This window comes from Eptesicus fuscus, chromosome 14, assembly GCF_027574615.1.
Source record: "Eptesicus fuscus isolate TK198812 chromosome 14, DD_ASM_mEF_20220401, whole genome shotgun sequence".
NCBI classification, from domain to species: Eukaryota; Metazoa; Chordata; class Mammalia; order Chiroptera; family Vespertilionidae; genus Eptesicus; species Eptesicus fuscus.
The window spans coordinates 5,608,041-5,622,381 of record NC_072486.1 but is presented as its reverse complement, the minus strand read 5'-3'; the positions used below and the strand labels follow the sequence as shown (position 1 = coordinate 5,622,381).

The following is a 14,341-nucleotide window of genomic DNA, read 5'->3' as shown; positions in this document are numbered from 1 at the left end:
AAAACAACAGAGCAACTCAGCTGGGACACCCCAGATTCTAACCCCGATTCTAATCGGCATTGACCAAAGCCCTGGGGCAAGCTGGCCACGACGTTCCTTCATTTCTCTTACACAAAAACCCACGGAATCGTTGGTTTCGTGGTTTAAAAAAAAAAAATTGTCGGTGAAGCTTGCGAGCTTTCAGGATGCCTGTCCTGAGAATGGAATGCTTTCAGCATGTCTTTTTCAGGAGAATGAAAGGCATTACGTGGAAGGCCAATAAAGAATGCTTTGTGAAACCGCCCTTTGCACGTCACTGAAAATGGTCAGAACAGCACAAAAGTCCTGGGAAAGTGGTTTTTAAAAATAGGACGTTTTGCCGAAGCCGGTTTGGCTCAATGGATAGAGCATCGGCCTGCGGACTGAAAGGTCCCAGGTTCGATTGCGGTCAAGGGCATGTACATTGGCTGCGGGCACATCCCTGGTAGGGGGTGTGCAGGAGGCAGCTGGTCGATGATTCTCTCTCATCGATGTTTCTAGCTCTCTATCCCTCTCCCTTCCTCTCTGTAAAAACTCAATAAAATATATTAAAAAAAAAATAGGACGTTTTGTTGTAAGTGACTGGGGTGGACAGATATTTTTTAATCAGACAAAAATACTGCCCATCTTAATCATATTTGGAAGAAAATAGGATGCACATTAATTACTCCACAGGTATTTATTAAGTGCCGGCTATGTGCAAGACAAAAAGATGAAAAAGACACCGTCCTGCCCTCAGAAGTTACTGATAGTGCACACACACCTATCTATGTAAACATGATGTACATACATCAACCAGTCCTTGACACACACATCAGGGATGCTCTGGTGAGTAAACCAGATAGTTCTCTTGGAACTTATGTTACAGTTGGAGAAACCACCTGGCATCAGCTTAACAAACGATGTAATTTCAGTACAGACAGGTGCTAGGAAGTACAGTAAATCAGGGTGTTGTATCGTAAATCAGCGAGATAGATACCAGATGCCTTAACAAGCCAATTAATTAGGAGTCTTTATTAATGCCAGTGGACCCAGAGGGCGATGTCTCCCAAATCTCTGAGCGGCACACAGAGGAAGTTTTCCCTATTTATACCTTTTTGAGCTCTTTGTCTGCAGATTTTACAAAGAGCTCTGTGTAAGTTATTTTTGCAGATATAATGAACAAATGTACATAATAAAAAGCACTTGGCATAAGAATATGGAAATTATTATCAGTATTAGTCTATTACGTTAGATGGCTAGCTTGCAAGGTGAGACAGTTAAGTTTTTATTTCTTTCTATTGTTCAAACTAAAACAGTTATTTTATAGAATAAGGGACTATCTCACAATAACAGAGTAGTTCAAACAGCAGTTTTCCAAAGGAGGGATTACTGTGCTTCAAGGGAAGTATGGTAGGTGGTGACGTGGATATGGGGGTGTGTGTGTCAGAAAATGCCTCGTTGAGGAAGTAACTTTTGAGCTGAGCGATGAAGGATAAGAGTCAGCCATAGGAAATTGGGGAGCACACGCATCCTAGGTAGAGGGAATTGCAGAGGTCAAAGCCCTGAGATGGGAATGATCTTGACATAATCCCTGTGGCTGCATGAAAGTCGGCATGGTTGGAGTCCAAGTGAGCTGGGGAAAAGTGACAGAAGAAAGATCCCAGAGGCAGGCAGGGGCCGGGGAAAGGAATTTGCTTTTTAGTCTAAGTGCAATCAGAAGCCACTGGTGGATTTTAAAGAGGGCAGTGACATAGTTGGCTTTTTTTTTTTTTTTTTTTAAGATTTAATAGACAACTGGAAGAGGTTAATGGGGAAAAAGAGGACCGATGTAATACTTTCAACAATAAAGATTAAAATTTAAAAGAAAAAAAAGATTGCACTGTCTGCTCTGAGGACAATGCCTATGAGGGTGGAGTGGAAGCAGGGAAACCAGATAGGAAACTCTTGCAGTGGGCCAAGTGAGGTGATGGTGGCTTAGAGGGAAATGGAAGCTGTGAGAGGGAGCGAAGTAGAAGACCCAGGATATATCTGCAGGTTGGAGATGTGGATAGAGTGGGAGGAGAGGAAGAAGGAATTTGACATGACCCCCTAGGTTTCTGGCTTGAGCAACATAAATGGCTAGTGTTGCCATTTATGGAAATGGAGAAGATTGAAGAACAGGTTTGGTGGGGAAATTCTATTTTGGAAATGTTAAGTTCAATCTGGCAGTTAGAGTACAAGTCAAGATTTCAAATAGGTGGTGCTGAAATAGAGTTTGGAGCTCAGGGAAGAGATCATGTAAAGAAATAAATTTGGGAGCCATCAGTATACGGGTGGTACTTTAAGTCAATAGGACTGAGAGATCACCTAGGGTCGTGGTTGGCAAACTGCAGCTCGCGAGCTACATGCGGCTCTTTGGCCCCTTGAGTGTGGCTCTTCCACAAAATACCATGACCTGGGCGAGTCTATTTTGAAGAAGTGGCGTTAGAAGAAGTTTAAGTTTAAAAAATTTGGCTCGCAAAAGAAATTTCTATCATTGTACTGTTGATATTTGGCTCTGTTGACTAATGAGTTTGCCGACCACTGACCTAGGGAGTATGTGTGAAGGTAGACAAGAGCAGAATTTTGAGTTTTAGTCATTTAGTGGTGAAGCATAGGAAGAGGAGCCAACAAAGTTTTATACACACACACACACACACACACACACACACAGAGCAATAGATACATCCTATATAATAAAAAGCTAATATGCAAATTGACCGAACAGCAGAACAACTGGTCGCTATGATGTGCACTGACCACCAGAGGGCAGATGCTCAATGCAGGAGCTGCCCCCTGTGGTCAGTGCGCTCCCACAGGAGGAGTGCTGCTCAGCCAGAAGCTGAGCTTATGGCTGGCGAGCGCAGCAGCGGTGGCGGGAGCCTCTCCCACCTCCACAGCAGTTGGACATCCCCCAAGGGCTCCTGGACTGCAAGAGGGCACAGGCCGGGCTGAGGGAACGCCTCCCTTCCCAAGTGCACAAATTTCGTGCACTGGGCCTCTAGTAACTATATAACTATCCCTCTCTCTCTCTCTTTCTCTCTCCTCTCCCTCTCTCTCTTTTCTGAACTGTTTAAGAGTAGTCTGCAAACATGATGCCCCTTTACTCCTAAATACATCATAGTATGTATATACAGGGTGGGGCAAGAGTATGTTTACAGTTGTTCGTATGGAAAATAATGTTAATAAATAATAATACAAGAATAAACTATTTCATAGGCTCACAACTGTTAATATACTTTTTCCCCACCATGTATATACATATTGTGATGTATTTAAGAGTAAATATATGTATATATGTGTGTGTATGTATGTAAGTATGTATGTGTGTGGGGAGGGGGGGGGGAGAGGAGAGAGAGAGAGAGAGAGAGAGAGAGAGAGAGAGAGAGAGAGAATGAATGTGGATGTCATGAACACCAAAAATTTGGAAGGGTTAAAGAGAGAGGAGAAGAAGCATGGTCTAGAAGTAGTGTGTAAGGAGAGAAACTTTTTGTTTATTGACGGAGCAAGCTCCTATTCCATCTCCCTGTTCCAAAAATCCATCCAATATGTTGCCCACAGATATAGAATGTATCAGATGTTAAACTGATTAAAATAGAATACCTATGCTTGATCTTAGCCAAAAAGCCGAGAAACAATAATAAAGAGAAATTTTTGAAATGTTTGAAAAATAAAGAAGTTCACAACAGACATCAGTGGAGTACAATGAACCTTCTTATTATATCAAACTTAAGGAGATTTTATTTTTGCTGTTCAATAAAGAAAATTTGATGTTTAAGAAACATTTGCTTCTGCTATTTTGAAATATTTAAGAGCTACTTTAGGAGGAACCAAGATGGCGGCAAAGTTAAACAACTAAACTGCCGCCTCGCACAACAATTTCAAAAATACAACTAAAAGACAAAACGTCTACCACCCAGAACCACGGGAAAGCTGGCTGAGTGGTAGATTTACAACTAAGAAGAGAAGGGAGCGCAAACGCTGAAGAGCTGAGATACGGAGGCGCGTGCGAAGCAGGCTGGTGGCGGGCGACTGGGCGCGCGGCTTTTCTTCAAACCGAAGGGAGACAAACTCCTGATCACTCTGAACTCCAGTTTCTGGGGACACACGGGGGACCCAGACGCCTACGGGGAGAAGCTGGACTCTCGGCCATCGGTCGGAGAGTGAGAGTGACTTTTCTGCAGAGGTGTGCCCAGCGATCAGGGTTTGCTGCGCTGGAGCGCGGGACACGGGGACTTGGAAATGCGGAAAGGCAGAGACGGCTGAAGGCAGCCATGGCCGTTGGCCACGCCCCAGCCTAGTGACGCCCTGAGAGCCCACCCTGCCCTGAGACCCCGCCCCGCACATTCTACAAACCCGCCCAGGCTCCACACAGCGGCTTTTACATATAAATGGCCTGTTCTGTGGCAGCTCAACCAAATTAACTGCAGCTCCAGTCAGACTGCTCCAAAACCACCCAAGCAAAGAGGAGAAAACTGTAGCTCTTGCTGTAGCTCCTGCTGGGAGGCCTCAGACCTGCACCCCATTAGAGATCCAGACACTAGGGTATCTAGTGGTCGGTGTGGATGACACCAGATTTCAACCACTCTCATAAGGGACACATTCAAGAGGCAGACTCAGTGAGCACCAAAGCCCTACTGTGTCTCCAGCACAGCAATTATTCCGTTATAGACACAGCAGGTCCTCACAGCCAATTGGCCTGGAGGTCAATTCCTCCCAGTGTACCAACAGCAATCAAGGCTTTTAACTACACCAAGACTTTCCACTCAGCCCACAAAGGGGTGTACCAAGAGTGACCACCTAGAGTGATTGGGGAAGCTGAGCTACCGGCCCCTATAGGTCACTGACCACACAAAGCCACTCCATCAACACAGGGAGGCAGCCAAAATGCGGAGACACCGAAGTATGTCACGAGTAGGAGAGATGGAGGAAAGCAAACTAATGGACGACACAGTGTTCAGAACCACATTTATAAGGTTACTCAAGAATCTTCTAAAAACCGCTGATAAACTTGAAGAGACCTTCAAGGACCTTAATGAGAATACCAAAAAAATGGAAAAGGACCAGTCAGAAATTATGCATACACTGCCTGAAATAAAGAATATACAGACACTCAACTGTAGACCACCGTACCCGAAGTGTCAAACCAAAGATCTGGAATATGAGGAAGAAAAAAACACCCAACCAGAGAGGCGGAAAGAAAGAAGAATCCAAAAGTGCGAGGATAGCGTAAGGAGCCTCTGGGATGGCTTTAAGCGTACCAATATCCAAATTTTTGGGGTGCCAGAAGAAGAGAGAGAGCAAGATACTGAAAACCTATTTGAAGAAATAATGACAGAAAACTTCCCCTACCTGGTGAAAGAAATAAACTTACAAGTTCAGGAAGCACACAGAACCCCAAACAAGAGGAATCCAAAGAGGACCACACCAAGACACATCATAATTAAAATGCCAAGGGCAAAAGACAAAGAGAGAATCTTACAAGCAGCAAGAGAAAAACAGTTAGTTACCTACAAGGGAGTACCCATATGACTGTCTGCTGATTTCTCAACAGAAACTATGCAGGCCAGACGGGAATGGCAAGAAATATTCAAAGTGATGAATAGCAAGAACCTACAACCAAGACTACTCTACCCAGCAAAGTTATCATTCAGAATTGAAGGGCAGATAAAGAGCTTCACAGATAAGAAAAAGCTAAAGGAGTTCATCACCAACAAACCAGTATTATATGAAACTAGAAGCCCGATGCATGAAGATTCATGCTAAAATGGGCTTTCCTTTCCCTGGCTGCTGGCACCGCCTTTCGACTCCGGCCCAGCCCCTTTCCGATCAGGCCCCAGAGCCGCCTCTTTCTGCTCCAGCCCCGCCTTCCCACACTGCCCAGAGGCCCTGAGACCAGGGGTGGGGCAGAACACCTGCGTCATTGCCATGGCGACAACGCAAGCGTTCCACCCACCCTCATCACTCAGCACCCGTGTATGCAAATTAACCTCTGTCTTTGTTGGGTTAATTTGCATATCACTCCTGATTGGCTGGTGGCATAGCGGAGGTACATTTACATGTTTGTCTATTATTAGGTAAGATGCTGAAAGGTATTCTTTAAAAAGAGGAAAAAGAAGAAAAAAGTAAAGATAAAAATTATGAACAACAAATACATATCTATCAACAAGTGATCCTAAAAATCAAGTGAATTAAAAATCTGAGGAACAGAATAAACTGGTGAACATAATAGAATCAGAGGCATAGAATGGGAGTGGATTGATAATTCTCAGGGGTAAAGGGGTGTCTGTGTGGGGGGTACGGGAAGAGACTGGACAAAAATCATACACCTATGGATAAGGACAACGGGGGGGAGGTAAGAGCAGGGGGGGGTGGGAACCGGGTGGTGGGGAAATATGGGGGGAAAAAGGAGAAACAATTGTAATAATCTGAACAATAAAGATTTATTTAAAAAAAAGAGCTACTTTAATATGGGATTGCTAAAATTTTAAAAATAGAATCTGTGAATATAGCTTTCAGAAATTTAGATATGGAAAAGTAATGTTATCAATCTATGAATTACAGTGTGATAAGTACATAAAAGAATTCTTCCTCTTTATGAAAGGATTTACTGTGGTCCATTAAATATGAATTCCCTAGCCCAGCTCAGTGGATTGAGCGTCATCCCCTGCACCAAGAGGTCACTGGTTTGATTCCAGGTCTGGGCACATGCCTGGGTGCAGGCTGGATCCCCCGTGGGGAGCATGTAGGAAGCAGCCCATTGATGTTTCTCTCTCTCTCCCCCTCTCCCTCCTTCTCTCTCTAAAATCAATGAAAAACATTAAAAAGTGAATCCCCTAATACCCTTATTAACCACTTGAAAAAACAAAGAAGAAATTAAAGCTGCATAAATTTTGAAAGTAGTCTATTGAAGTGTTTGGAAGATAAAGGAAATATGCCTGTAGTTGCATTGTTTTTTGGAAACAATACACTATGTTCAGCAAACACAATCTGTTTTCCTTCGCTTTGGCATGTGAAACTTTAAGTCACTGATTCAATTAGAGAGAAAAAAGTCTGATGCTAAGCACCAATAAAATGTAATGCTAAGTACCATTAATAGCAGAGATTATAACAAATAAAATGGCCCTTTTCAGTAACATGTATATAACATCCTTTGATGGTTCTTATTTCTTCATTATAATAACTGTATAAAAGAAGTGGCTCTTCAGCAAGATAACCTGAAGTAGAGGACTTGACTTGAATTTTTCTTGCCACTGCCTTATGGTGAGATCTTGGCCTTTTCACGCTCTGTAAAAATAAGAATATTTTATGGCATTGTAATTATTTTGTGAATGAAATGTGTAAATATATTTTGAAAAATTAACTGTAAATATATGCCATTTGGAGTGTCTGAAGTAAACACTTTTGAGTTTTGTGTTTTTCATTCCTCCATCAATTTTGTCTGTGAGAGACATGATTACTATTTCCTTTGTTGAAAAGGAAGGACCAAATACTCATTTACGAAGGCCACCTTTAATCTCTCATTATCTCTGCTTCAGGGTCTTGATTCTATTCTTAAATTAATGTAATAATCTGTGGTCTTTACCTAAATAACTTGGGAGGTTGTGGTTTTTATTTAAATAACTAGGGAAGACGCTTTTGATGATTTTTAGAATATTAACATCATTTAGGTCAAACTGTATAGCCTAACTGCTAATAATCATGCAAATATAGCACATGTTTATTTTCTCTCCTAACTTAATCATTTAAAAAACATTTTTAAAGAAAGCAATTCCAAGGGAAAAAAACATGGTTGGTATTTATTTAGCACTTTCGCAATAGCTCAAGGGAACACATATCAGTATTATAACTTTGGTGATCAAAATAAATAAATTAACGGAAATGTTAAGAGTATAAAGAATTGGATTTGAAATCAGGTAGATCTGGTTCAAATTATATGGTGATGGTCTTAGGCCCATCATTCAGCCTCTTTGTATCTCAGTTTCCACATCTCTAAAATAGGAATAACAGTCACCTTACATCCATTCCTTCAACATATATTGTGAGCCCAGAAAATGCTTGGTTACAGCTATAAACAAGACAAGCCCCTGCCATTCCATAGCTTACAGTCTAGTAGGAGAGTTAAATGAGAAACAGAAATACAGAACTAAAGTAATTCCATATAAGTGGTGAATGCAATAAAGGAAATAAATCGAGTAACAGGATGAAGAGTGATGGGGGAGCATAGAAAAGGGGTGTGGCCATCGGATCAGGGAAATCTTCTTTGAGGAGGTAGCGATTTCAAGCTTAGACTCAACTAATGAGGGGACAGACATGGGTATATCTAGAGGAGCAGTATCCAGGAAGTGGAAAGTTCTTGAGGCAGGAAAGAATTTACCATTTTTTAATGACCAGAATAAAGCCTATGGAGTTAGAAACTAGTGGGGGGAAAAAGGGAGTGTATTATGATATTCAGAGGATATTAGGAGTAGGTAGAAAGGGTCGAGATCACGTAGGGCTTTGTAGATATAATAAAGAATGTGGATATTCTAATTGCAATGTAAGACATAAACTGACTCTAAACAAGGAATTGACACTGCATGATTTACATTTTAAAAAGACTCCTCCCCCCCAAAAAAAAATCAATGGAAAAAAGATCCCTCATAGTTCGTAAGTTTGCAATGATTAATTATGTTCCTTTATACCAGTAATGGATAGTTTCAAAATATAACTTAAAAGATACCATTTATACATTTTAGGATCAGATTGTCAAGCTCCATAAAGGAAAACAAATCCTCTTGAGATTTTTAATTGAAATCATACTGAATTTATCACATAACTTGGAGAAAATTTATATCTTTGTGATATCAAGACTTTGCATTCATGACCATGATATATCTTCACTAATTTAGGCCTACTTTAATTTTTTTTCCTGTTAAGCCTCACCTGAGGATACTTTTTCCATTGATTTTTATAGAGAGTGGGAGAGGCAGACAGAGAGAAACTTCAGTCTGAGAGAGACACATGGATTGGTTGCCTCTCACAGGTACCCTGACCAGGGCCAGGGATCGAACCTGCAACTGAGGTATGTGCCCTTGACTGGAATCGAACCCAGGACCCTTCATTCCACAGGCCAATGCTCTATCCATTGAGACAATTGGCTAGGGCAGGTGTACTTTATATCTTCCAAAAATGTTTATTTATAGAGTGCTTCCATGAAGATCTTTAAATTCTTTAATTTATTCCTATTACCTTTTTTGTTGTTGCTTTTATTTTTAGCTTCTGGCAATAATGTTGGAAAAATATTGATTGAAATGATCCTCTAATTCCTATATTACTTTAGAGAAAATCTTGCATATGTGTATACAGAGACATAGAAATATTCATGGCATCATGGAATCTTGGAGATGAAAAATTGGAGATGAGGGAAATGTCTGTTAATAGGATAAAGGATACATAAGTTACAAGTATACAACAGTAAAAAATGAATGAATGCAGCTGGAACTACTAATGAGGTTGGCTCTCATAAAGAGAATATTGAGGGGAAAATTGCAGAAATATTATATAATGATAATAAAATTTATGTAAAACTACATATTGTTATGTCTATAAGTAGATATAATAAAGGTACATACATGGGGATGATAAACATGAAAATCAGGATAGTTTTACTCCTGGGGAGTGGAAGGTGAATAGTATTAAGGAAGGACACAGGAGACTTCAATTATGAGATTACATACTTTATAAGCTAGGTGTTAGGTACATGATTATTTTACTCACTATGTTTTTTGTAAACTGGACATATTTTATAACAATTTTTAAAAGGAGAAAAAGTAATTCTAGCTTATAAACTGAAGAATGAACCACCAAGGGCTAAGAGTGGAAGAGAGGAGACACGTTAGGAGACAAGACACGTGCTGTACTCCTGAAGGGTGGAGCTGGGTACCTAGCACAGTTTCTGGCACAGTCCGTGTTTAACAAATTGTAGTTATTGTTAAGGTGGTTGCTATCATCATCATCATCATCATCATCATCATCATCACCATCAGGGCAAAGATCAAAGACTTAGGGGGACTGTGAAAAAGAGAAACTAAAATGTTCAAGTAGCTATGTTGTACTAGGTGCTTTATCTATCTTTTGGTCTTACCTAGAATCTAGTTATAAAGAATCTGAGGCTCAGAGAAAGGCAGAAGGCACAAGGCTACATAACATTTCTAATGACTCATTTTTCTTGCTTTTTTTTTTTCTTCTTTGATGACTCATTTTTCAATGTTGTTTAAAACATACACTTTCTCCTGCTAATATACACACCCTTTCCCTGTCTAGCATTTGAAAAAAATGCAACCATCTTTTCTCTTTGGTTCTTAAGTAGCATATTTTGAGTTAAAGTTTAACAGCTCGATACACCAAACACTTGGATAGTGCCTTATTACTTATTACAGAATACTTTTGGATCTCTCTCAGTTTTTCACTTGATCCTCCTAACAAACAACTCTGAGAAAGGGCAGTTGATCATTCCTGTTTTACAGATGCGTAAACTAAAACCCAAAGAGGCTAAATCAGAAATTCTTAACCCGTGTGACCACGAACGTCATGAATTCCTATGTTATATAGTTTATGACTGAATGGGCATTTTTCTAGGTTGAGGGTTAACTTGAACTGTATTGTAAAGGAGTTCATGACTCCCCCAAAAAGGTTTCAGAAACAGTGGGTTAAACAATTTGCCTAAAGCCACAGGCCACAGGGTCCTGGTGCAGCCAAGACCCCAAGCACTTTCTTCCTACCTCACACCCTGGATTCTTCTCATTACAACTCACAGCATCAACATTCCGATTAGAGATATCATTGGTGAAATACGTTTTGTAATGTTTACTGACTGCTAAGGTGCAAAAGCTGTTAAATATACGGAAACATCTTACGTGGGAGTTGGTTCAGCTGTTGGGCACTCTAATCGACAGGGTGTTATTTTTCAAATGAACAAGTCAAGAGCTGTTACTAAAGCGCTAGCACAAACTTGCTAAGAAAGGAATCTGACACAGTGGCTAGGTAACGTATTTTACAATTGTGAGTAATCTATAAGCAATAATCATGAAAAAAAACAAAAATCCTGAGACACAGCTTCTTGATCTAGAGGTGGGAAGCAGACCATGAGCTGAGAGTGGATTTTCATTTCTCCTGGACCGGTTACCTAATATCTCAGGATCTCCTCTCTTCGAGATGTAAAAGGAAGGATTAAAGTGGATCGCTTTCTCTGAATCCTTCCAACTCTACCATCCTTGCCAGTTTGGACAGGATTTAAAATAGGGGCGCAAATGGGCATAAACTCTTGACAAAGCCTGTTCAAGTTGGCCTTATTTTCCCAATGAGAACGGCCTCCAGCGTCCAAGGTGGGTGAGCGGTCATTAACCCCAAGTGTCCGGGGGACGCACTAGACCTGCCCCTTAAGAAGGTCAAGCCTGCAGCCCCCTTTGGGTGATGTGAGGGCGGGCGGAGAGGATGCCTCGGGAGGCCCAGAGGCCCACGGGGATTTCACCCGAACCTAGGGCTCTCAATCCTACCCGGAGGAATGAAGGCAGGCGGAACGCCCCAGCCCAGCCCGGGGGAAGGGATCGGGTGGGGTGAGCGAACGTTGAAGGTGGGGCTTCGCGCCCGAGGCGGTTTCTGTACCAGCAGCACCGCACCTCCCGCGGATCCCCGGCGCCGGGCTGCAGCCTGGGGCCGAGCTAGGGAAGCAGAGCCACCCTGGGAACCTCCCGGCCGCCGAGGCCACGTGACCCGGTGCGGGGGCGGGGAGAGGCGCGCCCCGCCCCGCCCCCCCCACACGCATGCGCGCGGCTCCCGGCGCTGAAATTCAAATTTGAACGGCAGCCGGAGCCCGAGTCCCACACTGGAGGCTGCGGGGGACAGGAGCGCAGGCTGGGGAGAGTGTCCCGGCCCCGGACTCCTCGTTTTCTCCGAGCGACACACCGAACCGGGACTCACTTCTTTCCTTTTCCTGAATTTGAACCACCGTCTCCATCGTCTCGCAATCGACACGCGAAGCCCGGGGCGATGGACCCGTTTACGGAGGTGAGAAAGCCTGCGGGCGCAGCCGGGCATGACCCTCCTCGGCCCCCACCCGCCCTGCCCACCCCCTGTCAACCTCCGGGACCCCCGGGCGGAGAGCGCGTGCGCGCGCGTGCGCAGAGCCTGCGTGCGGGGTCCCGCGGGGGCCGCCGGGAGGGGCCGCGGGGCGCCCACCCCAGCGGCGCGTCCGCGCTCTCCTGCCGCTGAAACCTTGGGAGGGAAGGTTAGAGTCTGTCCCCGAAGGTAGTGAGAAACGTCAGGTCGGCCCGGTTGTTAAGGGGAGTGCCCCCGGGGAGTGGAACCCTGTCTCCCGGAGAGGGAGGGTGCGGTCCGACGGAACCGGTCCCGCCGGGAGCGACCGCGGCCCGCCGGGGCGGGCGGAGGCGGGTGCCGGGTGACTCACCGTTGCCTGCCAACCGCCTAAGGGAAATGGAATGGAGCGGGGTTTGCGGGGTCCGGGCGGCCCGCAGAGGAGCTAGGGATGCCTTGAAGGAGGCGGTTCACGAAGGAACAGCCGAGCGTTGGGATAAGCTGGCGCCTGAGAGCACCGCCTCCGCTCCCGCAAAGTCCAGGGGTTCCTCAGCTCCCGTCGCTCGGCCGGCGGGGGTGAAGTTCCGTCCCAGCTGACCGTACGCGGAAAGGGAAAGTGGTGGCTGGATATGGACACATCACATTTATTAGCCCACGACTCAGAGTGAAGAAATAAACCTTTTTATGGTGTGTTTATGGATGACACCACAGCAGAGCCTCACTCCTCCTTCGTCCTCCAGAGACTGAATGCGGGTTGCTTGCATTCTTACTGGGTGATTCACTCTCGGGCTTTGACCCGCGGAGCCTGTACCGTTCAGGAGTTTCCGTGCTGCCAGCTGTCCACTCTTTTCTTCCTCTTTTTAAGGTTGTTGCACAAGCTTCAAACTGTTGTTTTTTGAGTTTCTGCAAAGGGGATCTAAACATGTCTCTACACTAGATTAAAAAAACGTAAATGCTTTGGAGAGTAGTTAATACTTTTTTATTTTGAAATGTAGTTACAATTCCATAAGTGTAAGGTATTTAAAAGTTTCAACAGTTAGAACCCTAGCCCTAACCCTAACACTAGCCCTAGCCCTAATCCTAATCTTAACTCTAACCCTAACCCTAGCCCTAACCCTAACGCTAACCCTAGCCCTAACCCTAACGCTAACTCTAGCCCTAACTCTAACCCTAACCCTAATCTTAACCCTAAACCTAACCCTAGCCCTAACCCTAACCCTAGCCCTAAAAAATAAAAAAATAAAAATAAAAGTTTCAACAGTTAGACTTGTTTTCAAACACAACAGTATTTGTTATTATTTTTTTAAACATTTTTATTTATTTTTAATATATTTTATTGATTTTTTTACAAAGAGGAAGGGAGAAGGAGAGAGAGAAACATCAATGATGAGAGAGAATCATGAAATTGGCTGCCTCCTGCACGCCCCCAACTAGGGATGAATCCCACAACCCCGGTCATGTGCCCTTGACTGGAATCAAACCTGGGACCCTTCAGTTCACAGGCCAATGCTCTGTCCACTGAGCCAAACCAACTAGCACATATTATTACTTTTTACCCTCACCCAAGGATGTTTTTCCATTGATTTTTAAGGAGAGTGGGAGAGAGAGGGAAAGACAGAAATATCGATGTGAGAGAAACACATGGATTGATTGGTTGCCTCCTGCATGCCCGACCAGGGCCCGTGCCAGGGAGGATCCTACAACCAAGGTAGGTGCCCTGGACAGGAATCGAACCCAGGACCCTTTGGTCTGCAGGCTGACACTCTAACCACTGAGCCACACCAGCTAGGGCAACAGTATTTTTGTTTCAAGTTCTCAATCATCTTGGGAGAAAACACCAGTTTGCTTGCCTTTTTATTTTTATTTTATTTTTTTTTTAAATCCTCACCCGAGGATATTTTTTACCATTGATTTTTTTATCGAAAATGGAAGAGAGAGGGGCTGTTTACCTTACTTTTAAAAATTCTCACAAAAATCCAGAACACATCTTTGTATCATCTTTAAAGAATAAGGCTGGTCATGCACCATATTTTTCACTTAATTGAAGTTCTAATGGATATATTTTTAATGTTACTTAAAATAGGATTCCTTAAAACATTAGTCCTATGTGTTCTGAATAGTTTTTTTTTATTCTCCTAAGTAATAGGAACAAAGCATTTTAAATGTTGGCTGAAAATGTCACTTAAAAATGTCATTCTGAAGCAGGACAAATCTTAATTGAAAAACTTTATGTGAAAGAAACCTTTCA

General features: G+C 43.2%; 2 protein-coding genes and 1 non-coding gene across 6 annotated transcripts in view; 1 reads left to right on the top strand and 2 right to left on the bottom strand.

Moving 5' to 3' along the window:
• Positions 1 to 12,116, bottom strand: part of MATCAP2 (microtubule associated tyrosine carboxypeptidase 2) — a 37,365-nt gene extending 25,249 nt beyond the window's left edge. For both annotated transcript variants that reach the window (XM_054725925.1, XM_054725926.1), the window contains exons 1-2: positions 11,980 to 12,116; positions 7,236 to 7,305 (exon numbers count right to left, since the gene is read on the bottom strand). In XM_054725925.1, the coding sequence (XP_054581900.1) occupies positions 7,236 to 7,305; positions 11,980 to 12,096 (187 nt within the window). In that variant the 5' untranslated portion in view covers positions 12,097 to 12,116. The remainder of the gene's footprint in view (positions 1 to 7,235; positions 7,306 to 11,979) is intronic.
• On the bottom strand, positions 3,463 to 3,657 carry LOC129151539 (U2 spliceosomal RNA). The gene has a single exon (XR_008558198.1). It is a non-coding gene; the product is annotated as a U2 spliceosomal RNA (small nuclear RNA).
• The window catches only part of ANLN (anillin, actin binding protein), a 40,035-nt gene continuing 37,678 nt past the window's right edge, over positions 11,985 to 14,341 (top strand). For all 3 annotated transcript variants that reach the window (XM_054725924.1, XM_054725923.1, XM_028154534.2), the window contains exon 1: positions 11,985 to 12,066. In XM_054725924.1, the coding sequence (XP_054581899.1) occupies positions 12,049 to 12,066 (18 nt within the window). In that variant the 5' untranslated portion in view covers positions 11,985 to 12,048. The remainder of the gene's footprint in view (positions 12,067 to 14,341) is intronic.